Below are 24,806 nucleotides of genomic sequence, written 5' to 3' on the forward strand. Positions count from 1 at the left end.
GTAGAGGTCGCCACACTCCTCTACACCGCTGGCCTAAATAATTAGGCACGGTCCAGCTGACTAGGACCCTGGAACTCCAGCCATTGTCTCATAAAGAGATCCTCTGCCTGCAGTCCAATCCACCACTGCTGCTGTCCAGAGGCTTCACCGTGACCCTGGCACGGGAGACAGATCAGGTATTACACCTTGTCCAAGGGTGACCTGAGACTATGCAGGGCAGGGACGTCTAGTTCCCTGAGGTGAAAACAATTCACCCGCATACCGAGAGAGAGAGAGAGAGAGAGAGAGAGAGAGAGAGAGAGAGAGAGAGAGAGAGAGAGAGAGAGAGAGAGAGAGAGAGAGAGAGAGAGGAAAGAAGGAAGTACACAAGAGAAAGAGAAAAAAATGAAAAGTATGAGAGGAGAGAGAGAGAAAGAAGTTTGAGAGAGAAGGGAGAGAGAGAGAGAGGGAAGAGATGTGTGTTAAAATAAAGAGGTCCGTTGTGCTCCCATATCGCCCCTACAATCTGTCGTGTCAACAAAATTCAGAGGTGTCAGGGGTCAAAACAGGGTATCATTGCCAAAAGTGGTCAATCTGCCTTCTTTTAATTATTGCGGGAGAACGGTAAATATTTATAATGGAAATAAAATACCAGAAACCTTATATTGATATTGGATGCCTACCAAGGAAATCTCAGGTCTCAAGCAGGCCCACCCTGCGACCAGTTTTTCACTCCTTGACGTCACACCAAGGCATTTTGGGGCCGAGACTAACGCCCATTCCTCGCACTAGGTTGTGGGAGCGAGCTCATTCTCACGAGCGACATCGCCCCTTTCAGGTGAGGAAAGAGCCGTTCACGGTGTTCAACTGACTTTGGCTATAATACTATAACTGAGACTGGATTCTCACGAGCGACATCGCCCCTTTCAGGTGCGCCAAAGGCAAGCCTGACAGATGGGAAGCTGGGCGTCGCCCAGACCAAGGCCAACATGCAGCAGTAAACACTTTTGAAGCTGCGTTGTGGGGGATTGCCGGTGGCAGGGTGTGTGAAGAGAGGAAGGAAGGAGAAGGCCAAAAGGGTGGTATGTGTGTCGTTCTCAGGGGTAGCAATGGATAAGCGCAAATACTCACTAGTTTTAGTTAGGACTTAATTAAGGTGTGGAATGGTGGAGTCTGTGTTTCCCCGTGTGGGTGGAAATAGTTTTTATGTTGGTGCTACTTATTGCCATGTGTGCATGTTAGTTTAAGGTGTTAATGTTAACCTGTATTCATGGTATTTACAAATGTAATTAGTGATGTAAGATACGTAAGCTAACCTCTAATAAGTGGACCCTGTCCTATGACCCTTAGTTCACCATTAGAATCTCTAAACAATAATCACCTCAAGTAACTTTCTTAAAGTCGTGTTACCCATATTACTTGGGCAGGTGATGATCCTGTGTGCGATAATGATGCCTCATAAGACTGGGTGAATAAACTACTTATTTTACTCTGTGGTTTAAATGATCAACAATTAATTCTACTTTGAGGTATAATAAACCTACATAATTAATTAAAAGAGTGCCCATGAACGGCACGACAAAATGGTGGCAGCGGTGGGATGATTTACTTTGATGGTGTGAACAACAGGCTCGGGACGGGCTTCACTTGTTGAGAGTTAGTGTCAGTAGAAGTGATATTAAATTGTCAACACGCCTGGAGATAAGGTAAAACTTGAGTCCTCAGGGGCAACAGGATTACCCCAAGAGCCAGAAGTGAGGATTGTAGAATTTGAGAACAAATTGAAAGAGCTGGGGGATATTATTATTGCACAGGGGGAAATTCTCACCCAACTAGGTAATGAGACCCTTGTCAAGACAGAAGTAGGAACCTCACCTCCACCCAAAACTATTTCTACTAAGCCCAGGGACATACCCATCCTGCAGTTACATGAACTGGATGATTGAGAGGTTGCAGGGAAACTCACTCTCTTCTTTGACCTTGTCGAACAATGTACCACCGAGGATGGGGATAGAATGAAGGTGGCTAAAACAAGAGTTAGTTCAGAGCTCACCATGCTTATTCATAATCAGCAGGGGGAAAATAGTTGCCAGTCTTGGGAGGACCTGAAACTGTTCCTAAAAACCCAGTTTGCTGCTGAGGTGACTCCATCATGCACATGTCCAGTCAGGTCACTTAGGTCAAAAGAAAATCCTCACCACGGCAGAGTCTATTTTTATGGTGTAATATGAAGACTGATGTATGTAATTATGTTAAAACCTGTTCCACTTGTCAACAACTGAGACATTCTGCAGGTTTACAGCAGCAGTGGCAAGAAATGCCAGCAGTAGATAAGCCTCTTGAAAGAGTCAGTATGGATGTAGTTGATATGGTAGCAGGTACACAAGGCTTTAGGTATGTATTGACTGTATTAGATCACTACAGTAGGTACACTAAATTCTTTCCCCTGAAGACTAAGGCCACAGAGGGAGTAGGTGAAGCTTTCTCGAGTTATATTGCAGACTTTGGAGCTCCTAAGGCTGTCCTGGTGGATAATGGTGGCGAGTTCAGTTCGGCCTCCTTCCAAAACCTCTGCCGCACTAACCATATCACCCTTTGCCACACCACCCCATACCTTCCCAAGGAAACAGCATCAGCGAGCGCTACCACCGAACGCTCAAGTCTGTGTTGGCCACCCTATGTCAAGGACACCCTCTTCGGTGGCCAAGGTTGCTCCCAGCATGCCAGAAGGTACTGAACCTGGCAGTGCACACCACTACGGGTGAGCAGCCGTACTTTGCCTTCTCGCGTCGTCCGCCACGCCAGGTGGGTGTTCGTCTCCCAGAAATTGAAGGTACAGAGGAGGGTATAGCAGAAGCTCATGGTATCCTCAGGGAGACACACCAGAAAATGGCAAGGAAGTTTCGGGCAGTAGCTAACCGTGGGCGCAGAAACCAAAAGGTCGGTGTGCGTTCTCTGGTGTGGGTGAAACGTGAGGGTAGCCTACCTGGTACTTGTAAGAAAATTAATCTGAAATGGTTGGGCCCTTACAGAGTGGTTGAAGTGATCAGGGATGGTTCTGCTTATGTACTTGAGAATGTTTTTGATGGACGAATACTGCAAAGGGCTGCAGAGAAGGTGAAACATAATTGTGGTAGTGAGGAGTGGATCACCGCTCCCAGAGAGGTAATAATCCCTGAAGAAACTGAACCTGAACCTTTACCACCCCGAGTGCGTCGACCACCAAGGCGATATGTGGAGGAATGTTGTGTCCATAGTTCATAAACTTGTATCAGTGTTAGCTTAAGGATTTTTACAATGGTACTACAATGTATGTTTATTTTAGGATTTTGGGTTGTACAAGGTGTTAGCCGGATATGTCGAGGGGGAGGGGTTGTTAACTGAGGGACACCTAGGCATGATGGGTTAAGCTCTACCTCTCCCTTACCCTTCTGCTGGTATTACGCATTCCAGCTTGGTGTGGCTGGTGTCTATTCTTGGGGGATGATTTGTAATTGGTTGGGAAGGGATGCAGTATAATGTGGATATTTAGCAGAGGGGGAACACCTCACTTGAGCTCAGGTTTTAAGTTGTCCCGGCGTGGATGCTAGTAGGCACGTATGACAGATCCCCGTGTGCAGGACCTGGTAGAATCTCTTCATGAGGCGTCAAGCAGGCTCTCGGTTATATACCTATGGGTGCATTTCCTGCTGCGGAAACGGATGAATTGTGTGATTAGGAAGTATGTCTGGGGGTTGAACGATTCTGTTTCTTTTCTGGATTTTTTTGGGGCGGATGTTGCGCGCTAAACAGGACCCCTTGGTGCCGTTTCCTGTCGCTGAGAGAGGCGAATTTGTCCCTGTTGCGGACGCTCATCCAACCTGTTACCCAAGAGGGATACTGGAATTGGCAGCTCAAGTCGAGGAGGGGTCCGTAAGGAACGCTTTTAGCCGAGTCTAGGCACAGAAACTGTTCTCACGCAGTTGGCGGAGGCAGTATTTGGAGTACACCCTGTAGGAGCAGATATGTTGTTAATGACTCCTGTTTGTGGAAGTTTCCACGTCTTTTGTGTTTAGCTGCCTACCCTAGATGATATGAATATTGAATATTATGTTGTATTGCAGTTGTTGCTAGCCTTGTACTCCCATGGTAGGTGTGTCACCAATCTCCTGTACTTAGTATTATTTCTTATGACTATGTTCTAGATTTACTTATGGGAAAAAATACCAAATCGAAGGGGAAGGTCATATAATGGCCCGAAATGTACTACAATTGTAATGGTATTTTTCCCCATGTAAATAGAGTTAACCTGGGGTGTTTGCGCAACCAGTTATATATGTATGTGGGTTTCTCATGAGAGAGAGAGAGAGAGAGAAGTACACAAGAGAAGGAGAAAAAAATGAAAAGTATGAGAGGAGAGAGAGAGAAAGAAGTTTGAGAAAGAAGGGAGAGAGAGAGAGAGAGAGAGAGAGAGAGAGAGAGAGAGAGAGAGAGAGAGAGAGAGAGAGAGAGAGAGAGGGAAGAGATGGGTGTTGAAACAAAGAGGCCCGTTGTGCTCCCATATCTCCCCTACAATCTGTCGTGTCAACAAAATTCAGAGGTGTCAGGGGTCAAAACAGGAAATCGCTGCCAAAAGTGGTCAATCTGCCTTCTTTTAATTATTGCGGGAGAACGGTAAATATTTATAATGGAAATAAAATACCAGTGACCTTGTATTGATATTGGAGGCCTACCAAGGAAATCTCAGGTCTCAAGCAGGCCTACCCTGCGACCAGTTTGTCACTCCGTGACGTCACACCAAGGCATTTTGGGGCCGAGACTAACGCCCATTCCTCGCACTAGGTTGTGGGAGCGAGCTCATTCTCACGAGCGACATCGCTCCTTTCAGGTGAGGAAAGAGCCGTTCACGGTGTTCAACTGACTTTGGCTATAATACTATAACTGAGACTGGATTCTCACGAGCGACATCGCCCCTTTCAGGTGCGCCAAAGGCAAGCCTGACAGATAGGAAGCTGGGCGTCGCCCAGACCAAGGCCAACATGCAGCAGTAAACACTTTTGAAGCTGCGTTGTGGGGGATTGCCGGTGGCAGGGTGTGTGAAGAGAGGAAGGAAGGAGAAGGCCAAAAGGGTGGTATGTGTGTCGTTCTCAGGGGTAACAATGGATAAGCGCAAACACTTACTAGTTTTAGTTAGGACTTAATTAAGATGTAGAATGGTGGAGTCTGTGTTTCCCCGTGTGGGTGGAAACAGTTATTATGTTGGTGCTACTTATTGCCATGTGTGCATGTTAGTTTAAGGTGTTAATATTAACCTGTATTCATGGTATTTACAAATGTAATTAGTGATGTAAGATACGTAAGCTAACCTCTAATGAGTGGACCCTGTCCTATGACCCTTAGTTCACCATCAGAATCTCTAAACAATAATTACCTCAAGTAGCTTTCTTAAAGTCGTGTTACCTATATTACTTGGGCAGGTGATGATCCTGTGTGCGATAAGGATGCCTCATAAGACTGGGTGAATAAACTACTTATTTTACTCTGTGGTTTAAATGATCAACAATTAATTCTACTTTGAGATATAATGAACCTACATAATTAATTAAAAGAGTGCCCATGAACGGCACGACAGTTTTGGAAAGTTAAAACAGTTTATTCTATAGAGGTCTCCTAAGCTGATCCGCGAGAAGCGAGCGTTTGCTAATACCTTCTAACGGAAACACACTCTAAGAAACGCTTCGACGAAGAGGGAAGAAGTTTACTGATAATCCCGCCGTAAGGCTCTTCGTCTCATCAACTCCTCTCCTCATACTCACAGTCTTTTATCTCTTAAATTCTTCAGCAATGTTGCATCCCTTTCTAGCTTCTATCGACATTTTCATGCTGACTGCTCTTCTGAACTTGCTAACTGCATGCCTCCCCCACTCCCGCGGCCCCGCTGCACTCACTTTCTACTCTTGCTCATCTCTATACTGTCCATTATCCCTTATGCAGGAGTAACCAGCACCTTCATTCTTTTATCCCTTCCAATGGTAAACTCTGGAACAGCCTTCTTTTGTCTGTGTTTCCTCCTGCCTATGACTTGACCTCTTTCAAGAGAGGAGTGTCAAGACACCTCTTCTCCAGAAATTAGCTTCTTATTCTTTGGCAACTTGTTTTGTTTCTGTTGTTGGAGCAGCGCCTAGAGATCTTTTTTGCTGAATTTTTGTTTTGTGCCCTAGAGCTATCTCCTTTGCTGTGAAAAAAAAGAGAGAGGCCGGCTGCCATGACCAGAATACGAAACTTAAGTTAAATTACATAAAATCTAATGTCTCCCAAGACTAAGTCTTTTTTTATACGTTTCGGTCAATGGTGCCAGTAAGCTTTCTTGGTAGGGCTTGATGGTCGGCTCTAGCCCGTTACGGCGCAAGTAAGTGTTTATATTGGCACCATCTTGCTTGGCTGATGCTTCCTCCCGGTGTCGTGTTCCTGGCTGCCCTCTGTTCCTGGCTGTGTTCCTGGCTGTCCCCCCTTTGTTTACAAACAAAAGATAGATCGCCGTGAACACGGATCCGTGTGCGCAGCTGGTCGCCTGTAGCCTACATGGCTGTCTCCCCAGTTTTCCAGCATACAGCATATTTTTTGATTCTTTCAAAGTGAAGTGAAGGGCCAAAAATAGCCTTCATGCACTGACATGCAGTGATGCAGGGGTAAATTTACGGGAATAAGCATCTTGCTCTTTTCACAACAAAACTGTCTTGATGTGCATAGTTAGGCCAGTAATTCTGGCAGACTTTTTTTTTTTTGGTGGGGGGGCGGGGCAGAGGGCATCTTAGGTTCATGAGTTGGGGGGGGGGGGGTGGCGAGCGAAGTGAGCAAAGTCATGCTGTCGGGGGATGCATGAGAACAGCTCTGTTTATCAACAAGTCATTGTTTGTTTATATGCGCTTCTGAGCATGTGCAGATCACGGTAGGGTAGCTATTATAGGAACAGGGGGACAGCCAGGAACACGACACCGGAGCTCATCTTTGTCTGACAGATTTGCCAGGTCCGCGGTTTTCTCGCCCAGTTGGGCTCTTTTTCGTGGAATTTCGCGGGAAAAAGATGGTGTCCGCGGGTTGGCGCTTTTTGGGCTCTTTTTACTGTGGCCCAGCTTAACATGCCACGTCAGGGAATGGACTCACTCAAATGACAAGGAGTGGCGTGGGTGTGAAGTCTCTCCCATTTCTAGGGGGATTATCATGAGGGCACGACCTCATTAAGACCGTCGTTGACCCATCCCAAATACTTACACCCATCATTTCCACACACACCACACAGTACACACACTGACACAGCCAATTTATTCTCAGCCTCGTATATATAGAGAAAGTCGTACCTGCCTGTGGCTGGTGATCGAGGGAGAAACAACGGACTCTCACAAGTGACTGGTTACTAGATACGTGTGCAAGTGAACATAAGCAAGTGGGCTGAGTACAGCAAAAAGTACTGTAAAGAATGGGAAGCAGCGGACGGTCTCAAAGAGTGGATAAGGAGTATATCCCCGGTGATGATACGCATGCAGCTTAATTGCAAATTTTGCAAAAGTACAATAAAGAGCACATCACAGATCTTGTCAAGCATAGTCACACAGCAAAACATAAGAAAATGTTGTGTACGATCATAGGGACGCCTCAGGAGAACAAGATTTTCGGGATATATATAGGGATGGTTTGCTTTGTCGCTGCTATAGCTCCCCCAATAAGCAATGCCTCCGTAGAACGAGTAGTTTCCCAAATGAATATTGTCAAAAATAAGTTAAGAAACAGGATGCAGCATATGCAAGTTAATTTGGAGAGTACCTTTAGTAGTAATAACAGTAATAGTAGTAGTAGTAGTAGTGGTAGTAGTAGTAGTGGTAGTAGTAGTAGTAGTAGTAGTAGTAGTAGTAGTAGTAGTAGTTTATTACTTGGAAGAACGAGAAAGATGACGCAAGTAACAGTGAAGCAAGGTAGGCAGCAACTTCAAAGTGGAGGTAAGTGGTGATGGTGGTGGTGATGTTGTTGTTGGTGGTGGTGGTGATGATGGTGGTATAGCGGTAGTGGTGGTGATGTTGATGGTGGTGGGTGGAGGAGTTGGTTGAGAGAGAGAGAGAGAGAGAGAGAGAGACTGACGTGACATATGACATAACTCAGGTTTTATACTCTCTCTCTCTCTCTCTCTCTCTCTCTCTCTCCACTGAATGAAGTAAATATTTATTTTTTGATAAAAACCTACCTCTTGTTTGATTTACATTGTTTTTGATTTACGCGACCTCTTCAAGGACACAATACTCGCGTAAATCGAGAGTTACCTGTACCAGCTATACGATACGGTACCGGTACCAGACTGCTCGGTATCGGTACCAATACTAGCCAGTCGCTCATGGTGTCCCTCATTTCTTCCTCACACGAGTGAGGCTGAGACTGAGTGCCTGAGTGGATATATCGGTGATATAGATATTCATTCTCTCTCTCTCTCTCTCTCTCTCTCTCTCTCTCTCTCTCTCTCTCTCTCTCTCTCTCTCTCTCTCTCTCTCTCTCTCTCTCTCTCTCTCTCCACTGAATGAAGTGAATATTTATTTTTCAACAGAAACCTACCTCTTGTTTGATTTACATTGTTTTTGATTTACGCGACCTCTTCAAGGACGCAATACTCGCGTAAATCAAGAGTTACCTGTAATATGTTTTTACCCAGGGGCAAGAAGTCTGGGCTTGCATGGAGTCTTATTGGAGGAACCCATGGGGATGGAGTCGTCGGGTTGGCAAGACAACGCGCCATTATATATATATATTTTTTCCATTAAGGGGGCAGCTCTAAGGCGAAATAATAAAAAAAATAAGCACTCTAGCGTATATCCCTAGTGACTGATTGATTGATTAGTCCGTTTTTCCTTCCCCGTGGTCCCTAAACGCAGCGGGTGTGCCCATCGAGCATGTACCAGTGTGTTTCGACGCGGAGGTGCATCTACTCCTGGTGGAGGTGGGTGTGACGGGCACAGCGAGTGCGTGGACGGGAGCAACGACCTGGCCTGCCCGCACGGGGTGAGGAGACCCGCGGCTGCCTTGCATGAGGCTGCGCCTCGCTCTTGGCTCCCTGGCCTTGCGGTTATTTTGATTATTCATATACTTATGTATAATCAACTTCCTTCTTTAAGGAGCTCTTTTTTCTTCATTAACGTAATAATAACTCGGTTTGCTAAAGAATAATCGTATATTGCACCAAACTGCAATTAGAATTTTACTACTTTGAAAAATGGGATCGCAATTTTACATTCTACTAATAATTCAAACATGTCCCATGTTCTTGTTTTCATTCACGAGCGTATGAGGTATACAAGATAACTATCAATATACTGACATTTATAAATCTATGATAAAAGCACGGACATGACATATGCTGTAATACGTTTCTTCCCACAGGGGATTTACTTGATAAACTTATTATTATTATTATTATTATTATTATTATTATTATTATTATTATTATTATTATTATTATTATTATTATTATAACACACATCTTTAGGATAATACATGTGTGTGTGTGTGTGTGTGTGTGTGTGTGTGTGTGAGAGAGAGAGAGAGAGAGAGAGAGAGAGAGAGAGAGAGAGAGAGAGATAAACCGATTATTATTATTGTTATTATTATTATTATTATTATTATTATTATTATTATTATTATTATTATTATTATTATTATTATTATTATTATTATTATTTATATTAATATTATTGCATACACACACATTTAAAAGAAGACAAGAGAGAGAGAGAGAGAGAGAGAGAGAGAGAGAGAGAGAGAGAGAGAGAGAGAGAGAGAGAGAATATATATATAACACATGTTTATATGATACGCATATAAATCTCAGCGACCCAAGAGCATAGAGCATATACACCCTTTCTTCAAAAAATCTCAGATGCATTAAGGCGGATTAAGAACGTTTTCCCATCTCGGTCTGTTCTGTTGCTGCCAGGCTGCGGTACGATACTTTGAATTCTAGCTCCATGATTGGTAAGTCTTCACTTTGGCCGGGATCTTCATTCTGCCCTGCTACACTGGGACTCCGGGAGCCTCCACTAAGTTCCTCGACACACCAGAGAAAGACAACCTCTGCCGAACACCTTCGCACTCAATCTTGTACTTCAATATGTCATCTCCTAACAAAGTAAGTTCAGCTAAGCAGTGCCTGAAGGTTCAGTTTCCATATATATATATATATATATATATATATATATATATATATATATATATATATATATATATATATATATATATATATATATATATATATATATATATTTGACATACCTGTCAAGTCTTACGTTTTTTGCGTGTCTTACGTAATTTCGGTGATTTTCAAGTTTTATGGCGTAAGTTGAAAATCTTACGTTTCTTCTCCGCTTGCGATGTGGTTATTTTATAATACATATGTTTTAAACAATTTGAAATACGTATATCGTGCGCGCCATATTTAAATTCATGTGAGCGTGCTGAGTAACGGTTACTGTTACGGTTATTAGTGTGTGTGTGTGGGGGGGGGGGGGTTAGGAGAAGGTGAAGTGACCCATTAAACATACCATTTTCTTTCTCGTTTCCTCCACCTTTATTTCTTCAGTCTGCCCTGAAATCACCTTGTCCTCTTTCACTTCTTCCACTCTCATCACACTGTAATATCTTGTCTTTATATTCATCAGACTGCAAGTCACTACATGTAAATATATGTATACAATCACTCCTATTATTACAAACGTTAACATACTGAAACTGCATCACCATAAAGCCATTACTGTAAATATTAGCGCACACGAACTTCTGTAAATTACCAATCGCCGTTCGTAAAAACATGTATATTCTAGGAAATAAATTCACTTGTCGATGGAGTCACCACTGGTTATTAGTTGTGTCTTTTAACCTACAAGGCGGCCTTAGCGGATCCAAACGGCGTTGTACCAGCTACAACGTATGCTGCCAGCGAGGCCTTGAGTTGGCGGTGGAAGCGCTCGACAAGGCCATTTGACTGAGGATGGTAGCTGGCGGTTCTGATCCGCTTAAAGGCCGATTCAGACTATACGGTTCAGATACGTTTCGTTTCCGTACGGCTTCCGTTCGTTAATTATTGTTACACTGAAATCAAATGAAGCTGTTCACACCATACGTTCCGTCTCCGTCCGTCTTCCGTACGGCTTCCGTTCGTACGTATGGGATACGTCTGGAAGAAATCTCTGACGGACGGAACGTATACGTAACGGAAACGTTCCGCATTCCAGCCGCAAGTGTGAACACCGTTACGTATCAGTCACGTTGCGGTTACAGAGGGGAGAGGACGCGACTTACCTTCAGTCTGTGAAAACTTTTTGTTTACTTTGCAGTGAAGCAGTCATGAGCGACGAAAAGTTAATAGAATTGGTCAGAGGCTACGAGGAGCTCTATGACATGAGCAACAGAAAATACACTGACAATTATGTGAAAGAAAAGATATGGAAATCCATTGGAGAGGAATTAAAAAAATCAGGTAAGACAGTAAACTTTATTACACAAAATCATAGCCTAATTGTATCTTATTCCTTATCATTCTATATCCGCTTCTATTTCTTATTCATTTCTACATTCTGCAATTGCTACCTTCATCTATCAATCATGCTTAAGCCCATGGAAGAGAACCAGCAGGACTGTTCAAGAATTCCCTAAATTTCTCTCGTACAAGGAATGCACCTTGTGGAGCATTTCCTCCCTGTCTAGCTATTTCCTCTAAAGAGCTTCCATTATTAGTGACATTCATGTTTGTGACATCAGGAGCATTGTCACGCAAGTAGTTGTGCAAAATGCAAGTTGCAAATATTACATTATCTGCATTATCAGGTAACAAATTTAGTGTCCTTTGGTATATTCTAAACCTCTGGCTCAGTATCCCAAACGCGTTCTCAACAACCCTTCTTGCACGTGAGAGCCTAAAATTAAAGAGCCTTTTCTGATCATCATCACTGGCTTGTGAGCCGGGATAAGGTCTCAAGAGGTAAGTTTTCAAGGGGAAAGCTTCATCTCCAACAATGACGTAAGGTGTCATGCAAGATGAGTCAGGTAGCTGTGCAGGAGGGGGTATGTTGAGAGCGCCTTTTTCTAACTGTTCACCGAACTTTGAATGAGAGAAGATGCCTCCATCACTGTTCTTTCCGTATGACCCTATATCAACCACTACAAATTTGTAATTGGCATCCACGAGTGCAAGCAAAACAACAGAAAAAGTATGCTTGTAGTTATAAAACAGTGAACCACTGTTTGGTGGTGCCTGAAGCTTTACATGTTTTCCATCTATGGCACCAACACAATTTGGAAATTGCCATAAATTCCAGAACTCTGCAGCAATGTTCTTCCATGTCTCCTCTGTAGGCTTGGGCATAACCTCAGCTTTTAGCCTCTTGATAATAGATGCACAGACCTCCTGAACAATGCTGTGAACAGTAGAGTGACCAAGACGATAGCTAAACGCTATGGTTCTAAAGCTATCGCCGGTCGCCAGGAACCTGGAGAAGAAATCAAAGATGCAGTTACTGAACAGAGAGAGAGAGAGTAGTGGTAGTAGTAGTAGTAGTAGTAGTAGTAGACCATACAGTACCGCGTATTTTTTCTTCCGGTATAGGTATTATTATGTCCGAAGTGATATTCTACGTATCAAACGCTAAAATTTTTAATTATGTAAATACTGAATGATTTCTTATCATTTTCAGGTCAGGAATGCAAATTACGATGGAACTCACTTAGAGACCAGTATAGGAGATATTTGAAAAGATGCACTACAAAGAGCGGCCAGGAAGCAGTCAGCGTACCTAAATGGAGATATGCTGACGAAATTTCTTTTGTCAAACCTTATCTACGTGAGAGAGACACCGTGGGCAACCTTGATGATGGTAGTAACGTTGAACCAGAGAATTCCGAAAGAGAAGATGATATAATATTATTGGGTGCTACAGAACAGGAACAATGTGAAAATATTCCATCTCAAACACGTCACGTAGTGAACTCATCAAAGGGTTGTATCAAAAGTAAAGCCACAGTTAGACGTTCATCTAGTAAGCACGTAAACACACCTGAAACAGCTTCATCAGTTTTGATGAAATATTTAGTGGAAAACAACAGTGAGAATAAAGAAAAGCCTACAGACCCGATTGACTTATTCTTCCAAAGTATGGCTTCAACGGTAAAAACATTTTCACCTTATTATAAAAATATATGTAAAACACAAGTGCTTTCAATAGTCTCTGATTTAGAAATGAAACAACTTGATGCCCAAGTGCCATTAAACACAGGAACTGAGACAGTGGTTCAAGTCCCAGTTCAGTCACCAGGAAACACATCAGCTTGTAGCTCAGATGCCCAGTATTACATGATGTAAAGTAAGTTTTGTTACTATTTTGTTCACAGCTTCAAGTGTCAATGATATAAACAATTAATATGTGGCAAAAAACATTCTTTAGTTTATTGTGAAAGATTCTGGATGTCTTTACTATTTTAAGCAATCATGGTAAATATAATAGTAATCATGAAGAAAAGCCCTTGCAGTCATGCTAGTATAATGGTATAAAAACAAACTTTCTTTTGTGCTATTTCGTGGCAAAAAGTAGCTACTTGACAGCGTGCAAGGCATACCTTTAAATGTTTTATTTTTTATTTTGAAGTGTGTAGCAATGAAACATTTTTTATTTTATTATGAATGGTTCTTGATGTCTATTATTATAAGAAATCAAGAAAATATTACCGGTAATCATGAAAAGAGTACATGGGAACATAGCAGCTTAAATGGAACTAAAATTTATTTTCTACGTGCCAGTTCATAAAGTTTTATTTAAAGTTTGAAAGGAATAACTTTTTTGAGGCTATGTGTTCTGATAGTTTTCATGGTGATTTGTGTAATAAACTAATTTACAAACAAATTGAGTATGCCACTAACCTCAAGCAAACAGCTAACCTCTCCCTCGGTGAAATAGCCTCCCGAAGGCAGGTGTTGCTCTTGATCAAATCCTCGTTAACTTTCTGAAGCAAATAGTTGAACTTGGATTTAGTCATTCTGAAATACTGATAAAACTTCGTTTCATCGTCGTCTAATTCATTGTACAGAGTCCAAAATTCACCCTCTGACTTCCTTTTCCTTAGGCACTCGTGTACTCATAATCTCTTCTTCTTAGCTTTAACTCTATCCTCCTCGTCTTCATCTAAAAGAAGAGCAATTGCAGTGAGCTCCTGCACACAAAATTTTCTTGACGCCATGCCGGAGCAACAGCCGCACGCTGACTGACCGCATCCTAGATGTATGGTGTGAACACAGCAACATTTTGACGGAACGCAAACGGAACGGAACCGTACGGAGACGAACCGTATAGTCTGAATCGGCCTTAATCCCCAGGATGGACATGACCTTGTCCCAAAGGCTCGACTCGAACTGGCTTCCACGGTCGGATGTGAGGCTGAGAGGCGTACCGAAGCGCGACACCCAGGTGTTGACGAAGGCTCTGGCGATGGTGTCCGTTGTTATGTCTTCGACCGGGACAGCTTCGGGCCAGCGTGTGAACCTGTCAACGCAGGTGAGGAGGTACTTGTAGCCGTTGGAGTGCGGAAGTGGGCCAACGAGGTCGACGTGGACGAGTTCGAGTCGCTGATGCGCCAAGGTGTTATCCGCCCCAGCTCAAGCAACTGGTCGTCTGCCCTCCACGTCGTGCCCAAGAAGAACGGTGACATACGCCCATGCGGCGACTACAGAGCCCTCAACTCGCGCACCGTCATGGATCGCTATCCGGTGCCGAATATTCAGGAGTTCTCCTCACAGCTTGCTGGCTCCACCATCTTCTCCAGGATCGACCTCATCAAAGCCTTCCACCAGATCCCAGTCAACCCGGCAGACATCCCGAAGACAGCCATCGTTACACCTTTCGGCTTGTACGAGTACGTACGGATGCCCTTTGGACTCAAGAACTCTGCCCAAACCTTCCAGAGGTTTATGGACGAAGTGCTGCGAGGACTGACATTCTGCTTCGCCTACATCGACGACGTCGTCATCGCCAGTCCTGACGCTGACACACACCACCGACATCTAGAGCAAGTTTTCACCCGTCTCCAGGACTACGGCATCCAGATAAGCGTTGAGAAGTCAGAGTTTGGTGTTACCTCCGTCGACTTCCTCGGCCACACCGTCTCTCCTTCAGGCATCACTCCCATCCCTTCCCGCTGCGACGCCATTCAACAGTTCCCGAAGCCGACAACTCAGCGCCAGCTCAAGCAGTTCCTCGGGATGATCAACTACTACAACCGCTTCATTCCACACTGCGCGCTCATCTTTCAGCCACTCTATTCCATGATCAAGCCCTGCAAGAGAGGCCAGTCCGTCACACTCGCCTGGACTCTCGAAGCTGACGACGCCTTTCTCAAAGCCAAGGAGGCACTGAAGGCTGTTACCACACTCAGCTTCCCTACTCCAGACGCCACTACTTCAATCTCCACGGATGCCTCAGACACCGGCGTTGGTGGAGTCTTGCAGCAGCACGTAAACGGAGCCTGGAGACCCATTGCATTCTTCTCACAGAAACTCAACAACGCCGAGAAGTACAGCGCCTTCGACAGAGAACTTCTAGCCATCTACAAGGCTGTCAAGCGCTTCAGATACTTCGTCGAAGGCCGGGAATTTCACATATACACCGACCACAAGCCTCTTGCCACAACCTTCATCAACAACAAGTCCACCTACTCTCCCAGGCAGCTGCGCCACATCGACTTCATCTCTCAGTTCACGACAGACATCCAGTACGTCAAAGGCGAAGACAACATCCCCGCCGACGCTCTCTCCCGTAACATCTCTGCAACATCCTCCTCCCTCATCGATTATGCCGCCATTGCTGCAGACCAAGTCGACGACGCCGAGCTGCAGCAATTGAGGGATAACCCCGCTTTGTCGATGAGGCGAGTCGAGTTCCCCGGGACCAACGTGCACCTCTACGCTGACTCATCTACCGGCACCATCCGGCCCTACCTGCCGAAGAACCACCGGTACCCACTCTTCCGCCAGCTGCACAACCTCTCTCACCCCGGGATCCGAGCGTCACAACGGATGATGTCCTCACGCTTCATATGGACGGGGATCAACAAGGACGTCAGAGACTGGACCCGCACCTGCGTCCAGTGCCAGGCTTCCAAGGTGACGCGCCACACCGTCTCGCCTCCAGCAGCGTTCACGCCCCGATCCTCCAGACTCGAACACGTCCACGTCGACCTCGTCGGCCCACTTCCACACTCCAACGGCTACAAGTACCTCCTCACCTGCGTTGACAGGTTCACACGCTGGCCCGAAGCTGTCCCGGTCGAAGACATAACAACGGACACCATCGCCAGAGCCTTCGTCAACACCTGGGTGTCGCGCTTCGGTACGCCTCTCAGCCTCACATCCGACCGTGGAAGCCAGTTCGAGTCGAGCCTTTGGGACAAGGTCATGTCCATCCTGGGGATTAAGCGGATCAGAACCGCCAGCTACCATCCTCAGTCAAATGGCCTTGTCGAGCGCTTCCACCGCCAACTCAAGGCCTCGCTGGCAGCAACAGTTCAGGACCGCAGCGACTGGACTACGACTCTGCCTCTAGCCCTCCTCGGCATACGGACGTCCCTCAAAGAAGACTTCGGCCACTCCTCTGCAGAGCTCCTGTACGGCACCACTCTCCGCCTCCCAGGAGAGGTTCTCTCGCCCACCCCTGGCCCTCCCTGCGACATACAGGACTACGCCAGGAACCTCAAGAACGCAATGCAGAGACTCCAGCCAGTGCCGCCACGTACATCACCATCCAAAACGTTCGTGAGCCAGGACCTCGACACCTGCACACACGTGTTCGTGCGAGTGGACGCCACAAAGAAGCCTCTGCAGCAACCATACGATGGCCCCTTCACCGTCATCAAGAGGACGCGGAAGAACGTCACCATTGACCGCCACGGCAAATCCGATGTCATCGCCATCGACCGGGTCAAGCCCGCGTACCTCCTGCAGCCGGATCCTTCACCCACCAACACCGTGTCAGTGTCCCCCACTCCAGTGATTGCATACAAACTCCAGTCCCACAAGAAAAAACACGTAACGTTCCTCCTACCTCGTCACTAGGGGGGGAGTTATGTAGTGACCCATTAAACATACCATTTTCTTTCTCGTTTCCTCCACCTTTATTTCTTCAGTCTGCCCTGAAATCACCTTGTCCTCTTTCACTTCTTCCACTCTCATCACACTGTAATATCTTGTCTTTATATTCATCAGACTGCAAGTCACTACATGTAAATATATGTATACAATCACTCCTATTATTACAAACGTTAACATACTGAAACTGCATCACCATAAAGCCATTACTGTAAATATTAGCGCACACGAACTTCTGTAAATTACCAATCGCCGTTCGTAAAAACATGTATATTCTTGGAAATAAATTCACTTGTCGATGGAGTCACCACTGGTTATTAGTTGTGTCTTTTAACCTACAAGGCGGCCTTAGCGGATCCAAACGGCGTTGTACCAGCTACAACGTATGCTGCCTCGAAAACATACAAACAGAAATGTTTGGTTTTCGCTGTAGCGGCCTAGGCTGCCGCTACAAAGGTACCTCGAGCACCCTGATTGAGTCCGTCGGAACTATGCCTGTCAAGTCTTACGTTTTTTCTACACAAACTTATGGTTTCTAACGCAAAATCTTATGGCAAGACACCACAGTAGCTTGACAGGTATATATATATATATATATATATATATATATATATATATATATATATATATATATATATATATATATATATATATATATATATATATATATATATATATATATATATATATATATATATCTATCTATATCTCTCTCTCTCTCTCTCTCTCTCTCTCTCTCTCTCTCTCTCTCTCTCTCTCTCTCTCTCTCTCTCTCTCTCTCTCTCTCTCTCTCTCTCTCTCTCTCTCTCTCTCTCTCTCTCTCTCTCTCTCTCTCTCTCTCTCTCTCTAAAGTGTGTGGGTTTATAAAGTGAGTGAGTGTGTGTGTGTGTGTGTGCGTGTGTGTGTGTGTGTGTGTGTGTGTGTGTGTGTGTGTGTAAAGTGTGCATGTGTGTGTGCAAAGTGTGCATGTGTGTGTGTGTGTGTGTGTGTGTGTGTGTGTGTGAGGGGAATCGACACATTCAAGGTCATGCTGCAAGCAAAAGTCAAGACTCGTATTGCTGGTTAAGCTGGGGAACACGTTAATTGTTGATTTGAAACTGTTGATTAGGAAAGGGTTTCGTCTGTAGTGGGCGTGCACGGAATCTATAGGCATAGCTGGGCACGATGACCGAAAACATTATTCCCGATAACCGATAACTGATAATGAAAAACCTTATCGGTGATAACCGATATTCGTTAACTGGAGACAAATGTAGGCGATAACCGATAACCGATATCCGATATAAATCCACAGTTCCGATACTAGCTAGCGATAAGTCCGATAGGCGAAAACGATACTATATTGATATTTCAAATAGAAAAACATAGATGAATTCGAATTTTCATTATCTGTATTTTAGAAAACTTACAAAAACTGAAAACCACACGTTGACACGTAGCCTACATATGGATGGTAATACTAGAAACGCCTGAACCAGTGTTGCGTTATTTGGTGTCCCATCGTCAAAAGCTGGCGCTTTTGTTTACAAACACTGGTCTCTCGTGAACTGCGCATGCTCAGACCAGTAACCGTAGCCCTGTACAGTTTCACAAAGCTCTTTAACACATTAAGAGTTGCTGGAAGGCTGAATCAGACATACAATACCACCATCCTCGCTGTTTCTAGAACGACACTCTGTACTTATAAATACAACTCGTACAGAGTGTCGTTCTAGAAACAGCGAGGATAATAATAATGTGTATGTCTGATGCAGCCTGCCACCAACTCTTAATTACGGTTAAAAGCTTTGTGAGACTGTTCAGTCTACGCTGGTCTGAGCATGCGAAGTTCACGACAGACTAGTGTTTGTAAACATGCTTTTGACGATGGGGACGCCAAATAACACAACACCGGTGTCGTGTTCCGCCGCGCCCTCCTATCCTTAGCCGCCCGTTTTGTTTACAAACAAAAAGGCGGACTGCAAGGTTCATGGATCCGTGTACGCAGCTGGTCGAGTGTACCTGGCTGTCCTCCCAGTGTTTTCCAGCATGGGATGGCATATTGTTTTATTCTTTCATGGGAAAACAGCAATGAATACAGTACAGCGCTCTGTTTTTTAATAGGTGAATTAAAGGACCAATAAATAGCTTTCATGCAGAGAATCATCAGTAAATTTACGGAAAATAGCATCTTGCTATATTAGAAGAAAAAAAAATGTCTTGATATGCATAGCCTATGAGACCCGTAATTTTGGCAGATTTTTTCTTTTTGAGGGGGGGGGGGGTGCTATAGGGCATCATAGGTTCATGAGGAGGCGGGGTGGGTGGGGGGGGTATGAGGGCGAGCGAATTGAGTATGCAGATGTGCATTTTTATTTTGTTAGATAAGCACCTTTAAAGGCATTTTGAAGCTGATATAGAAAATATTGGGGGAACTCTCTCTCTCTCTCTCTCTCTCTCTCTCTCTCTCTCTCTCTCTCTCTCTCTCTCTCTCTCTCTCTCTCTCTCTCTCTCTCTCTCTCTCTCTCTCTCTCTCTCTCTCTCTCTCTCTCTCTCTCTCTCTCTGTATAAGAACATAAGAACGTAAGGAGTCTGCAAGAGGCCGGTTGGCCTATACAAGGCAGCTCCTGCACACTCAACCCCATATATATATATATATATATATATATATATATATATATATATATATATATATATATATATATATATATATATATATATATATATATATAATTTACGGCCCTGATATGATAACTGCTTGAGAGATTGCATTCTTTTATATGAGGTGGTCAGGTCCATCTCCTGGCCACAGGACATTTCTGAATCAAAATTGAGCATCCGCTATATTTTAAGCTCAAAACTGCCACATAAGGGTAATTTTTTGTTAACGACATTCTGCTTGGTTAAAGACGACTCCATTTGTATTTTTATGAAAATTGACACTGTGAGGTTATTAACCCTCTCCCAGAGAAGCTGCTAAGGTTTTGTATAATGATAATATGTTTGACATTTACTTAGACTACATGCCCCGTTAGTGTAGCAACTCAGAATAATCATAATTACATTACACTATGATATGGGTGGTTTGATTATCTTCAGGAAGTCTCTAACTGGAAAAATAGCAATTTAAGAATATATTAGGTCCCAGGGAACTATCCATTTGTATTTATTTTTCTTCCCTACCAAGGGCACCAAGTTAGTTTGCAATAATTAATGTTGTAAGATCTTCCCTGATACATCTTTTAACTTAAATTTTCCCCTCCCAAGGGCTCTGAGGAAGTCCTCAGTTCTAGATGTTGTAAGATTTTGATTCCTTACCTTGGTACATGTCTTTCCCTTTCTTCCCCTCCCAAGGGCACAGAGGAAGTTTCCAGTTCATGTTGCATGATTTCCTTACCTTGGTACATGTCTTTCCCCTTCCTCCCCTCCCATGGGAACAAGGAAGTCCCTAGTTCTTCATGTTCATGATTTCCTTACCTTGGTACATGTCTTTCCTCTTCCAACCCCCTTCCATGGGCACAATGAAGTCCCCAGTTCTTCATGTTGCAAGATCTTCCTTTGGGAAATACTAGTCTAACAACCATATTAATTTCCCATCCAAAATTGAGTTCAGGGTCAAAGAAGGCTCCAAAATTTCTTGCATAAATATATGTATGGCTAATTACATAGAGATCATTTACAAAATTATGAGTATTATCTTAGTACCTGATAATATTGCAACAAAAAGCTTTTCTGGAAAGAAGGTAACAGAGGAATGGGGGAGGAAAGAGTGACATTTCTAGCATGAAGAGGAGAGATGGGGTGCTTGTGAGAGGGAGTGAGGAGATAAATAGAACAACCTGAAACTCATTGCACACGCCACATTGAACACACATACCACATAAAACACTTTCTTATAGGTACACCCTTCCCTGGTTTTCCAGGTATCTATGCAGACAGCATCACAAGACTCTACAGATGTACGCAGACATACAACACAACAGACGATTGGACCGCTTACAAAAAAACACCAAAAGACACTTGCCAAAAACATAAAATTAGCGAAACACAAACACATAGCAACTTACCTCGCAGGCAATGTAAGAAACAACATACGAAACTTTTTTTCAAATTCTTTTAAGGCGCGTAAACATGACACTAACACTATTACATCACTGAAAGACAACAATATCACAGTAGTAACCAGCCCACAACACGGAACAAATAGTCACCACAGTTCCAATTAGTGTAGGTTACACACAAGAACAGAATCTAACACCAAACATGCCACACAGCCCCTTCCTCCAATAGCCCCCCTTAACATTACCACTAACGGTATTAAAATATTACTTGAAGGGCTTGACACTAGTAAATCCACTGGGCCCGACAACATTCCCGCCTTCCTTCATCCAATCCATATCATCCACATCATTACTTTCTGACTGGCTTTTGGCAAACATCAAACCTTTATTTAAGACAGGTGACCGGACTGACCCAGCCAATTATCGCCCCATCTCACTAACATTGATTCCATGTATGATTTTTGAATACATAAACACGTTATGAATCTCCTTGACACAAACAACATCCTTACTGACTCACAACACGGCTTTCGACTTAAACACTCATGTGAATTGCAACTCATTACTACATTTCATGACATAATGAGGCTACTTGACCAACGTTACATTAAACAAGTTGACACTATTGTTTTAGATTTTGCTAAAGCCTTCGACAAAGTCCCGCACATTAAAATTGATATACTACGGTATTTCAGAACCAATTCTCACTGGATCAATGTATTTATCACTATCAGGACTCAACATTTTCTAATTGGATCATCATCTGACACTGTCGCTGTTTCTTCAGGTGTCCCACAAAGCACTGTTCTAGGTCCCCTTCCTCCTGTTCATTAAGAATCTTCCTCTCTGAACGCCTAACTCTTCCACTAGACTGTTTGCCAACGATAGTTTACTGTTTAGAACAGTAAAAACTACTGACGACTGCAGACTTCTACAAAAATACTTGGACTTCCTCCAGCAGTGGGAACGCACCTGGTTTATGAATTTCCGCCCTGACAAATGTAAACTGTTAAGATTCACGAGAGCTCACAACCCCATCCAGCACATGTACACTCTCCACATATAGACCTTGAATCTATACACACACACAATTTCCTCAGTGTCCACCTCTCCACTAACTTAAAATTCAACACTCACATAGAACATATCAGTGCCACAGTCAACTGAACACTTACATAGGTTCCTGAGGAGAAATTTGCATAACTGTACTCCTGACATAAAACACTTATCGTATAACACACTTGTGAGACCAACACTAAAATACTGCTCCATGGTGTGGCATCCTTACACACACAGAAACATTGATAGGTTAGAGCAAATCAACACCAAGGGTTTTTAGGAAATGGAAGGGTTGTGTAGATAAATTATCTGCACTGAAAATGCTAGTTGAAAAGTACTTACTATGCGTCTCAGGGGCCTTGACACACAGTTTTTCGAATATAACATTTTAACAAAGCGTCGGACAAGGATGGTATTTTGGGAGACGATGATTGAGACCCCGACTTATTGACAAAAATAGGCTTTGGTGCCAAATGTTGATGACTACGACATTTGTAAGAATAACTTTAAGGTAAACTTCACTAAAATATACAGGCACCAGTAGCAAGGCTAGGTGCCGTCATCATTCGGCCTCTCATTCGTGACGTCCATGTGACTTGTAACTATGACGTAGTGGTCATCTACTCAACCGGCAGTTTCTCTCTCTCTCTCTCTCTCTCTCTCTCTCTCTCTCTCTCTCTCTCTCTCTCTCTCTCTCTCTCTCTCTCTCTCTCTCTCTCTCTCTCTCTCTCTCTCTCTCTCTCTCTCTCTCTCTCTCTCTCTCTCTCTCTCTCTCTCTCTCTCTCACACACACACACACACACAAACACAGCAACAAAAGTTCAGCCACTCCACTATGTTATATACTTACAGCATGTTGTACAAAAGACCGTATTTTCCGTGCAAAGGATAAGTAATTTCCTGCGAGTGAAACTTTTTCGCAAATATATGATATTTTCAAATGAGCATCATCACTATGTATATGGACTGAACTACGTAGTGTGTGTGTGTGTGTGTGTGTGAGAACTACCGGTTGAGTCAGTGATTACTACTACTTCATAGTGAAACGTCACATTGACGTCACGACTTGAACGAGAGGCGGTGCATACATGATGACGGCACCTTGCCTCGCTACTGGTGCCTGTATATTTTAGTGAAGTTTACCTTAAAGTTACTCCTACAAATGTCGTAATCATCAACATTTTGCACCTCAGCCTATTTTTGCCAATTAGGTCGGGGTCTCAATCATCGTCTCCCAAAATACCAGCCTTGTCCGACGCTTTGTTAAAATGTTATATTCGAAAAACTGTGTGTCAAGGCCCCTGAAACGCATTTTTTTTTAGTAGTAGTGGCAAATTGAAACCACTGACTATGATACCTTCCTTAGCTGTACAAAAATCTAACAGAAATCTAATTAAATCTTCTTTTGTATAAGTTTCAGGTGTCATGGAATTATTCATTTATAATTTCATTTTCTAACCCTCTCAAGAGGATCAATGAGTTTCATGGAGTTCTGGTTTTAAGGTCTCCCTATCTTAGTTCCTTTATTCTCATAGACCATTTTATTGGTTTCTTCATACCAAATCCTAAATTTTGATCACTTTCATTCTTTTTACAAACATTCTACCCACCATTTTCAGTTCTATATAATTGTCTAAATCACCCCATTGCTATACTTAACTACTCAATAACACTGTACTTGATACACTTTGTTCTGATACCCATATTGTTTATACTCAATAAGACTATAGTGCTATATTTATTCATCTCATCTTTTTCCCTTATCAGAACACGTTTTTTTCTCAAGTTACACTATACACATTGACACTTGAAACCTGTTCCACATTAATATTGATGTCACAGGTCCATTTGTCTTTCCACTCAGCCCCATCATCAACATCATTCAGTTTCTTTTAGTCTTCTCAAAAAATACATCCACTTCACCTCCCATCTCAGTGAAAAACACTTGACATCATTTTTTTCTCTCTATTATACTTCTAACATGCTCCACAGTCTCATCCACACTCCTGTCACACATCTGACACATTTTGCTACGGGACTCAGACTGTGTGTGGTTCTTTGCATTCACATCCAAACAATGTGCTCTAGCTTGGAAAAGAAGATCACCTCCCAGGCTTTCCTCATACCATTCTTCATACTTTGGGACCTCTTTCTTCTAGTATCAGTCCAGAGTTTAATAACTTTCCGTCTTATTCTTCCACTTGATCAGTTCTTTATCTTGCACTGCTTTATCTGTCTCCTTTTTTCACTTTCACCCATTCCTCTCAAACCCCTCTCTTTCTGTTTGTTAGTCTCCATTTAACCACATTCTGCCTATCTTTAAAAGGTTAATACTCCCACCTAACTGGCAAACTTTATGTATCATACAACCGCATTTCTTTGCCCATTTGCTGTTCTTTATATTCCACAAGTATGCCTTTTATTCTAATCATGAGTATTCCATTTGTAGTGCTATTATCCGCCTGATGGGCGGGCCTACCATAACTCACTCCGCGAGGCGGGTACCTCTTTGGCCGCCTGGTTGAGTGGCTTTCCCATCTCACTGGACGCGGGTTCGATCCCCAGCGCTGGCAAAACCAGTCATTTTC

At 43.5% G+C, this 24,806-nt stretch overlaps 1 protein-coding gene across 1 annotated transcript in view; it reads left to right on the forward strand.

Annotated features, from left to right (window-relative positions):
* LOC127009115 (rho family-interacting cell polarization regulator 1-like) overlaps positions 1 to 20,078 on the forward strand; it is a 39,330-nt gene extending 19,252 nt beyond the window's left edge. The window contains exons 6-7 of the mRNA XM_050881900.1: positions 16,830 to 17,001; positions 20,072 to 20,078. Coding sequence (XP_050737857.1) covers positions 16,830 to 17,001; positions 20,072 to 20,078 — 179 coding nt within the window. The remainder of the gene's footprint in view (positions 1 to 16,829; positions 17,002 to 20,071) is intronic.
* The last annotated feature ends 4,728 nt before the right edge of the window (positions 20,079 to 24,806 follow it).

This window comes from Eriocheir sinensis, chromosome 39 (genome assembly GCF_024679095.1).
Source record: "Eriocheir sinensis breed Jianghai 21 chromosome 39, ASM2467909v1, whole genome shotgun sequence".
NCBI classification, from domain to species: Eukaryota; Metazoa; Arthropoda; class Malacostraca; order Decapoda; family Varunidae; genus Eriocheir; species Eriocheir sinensis.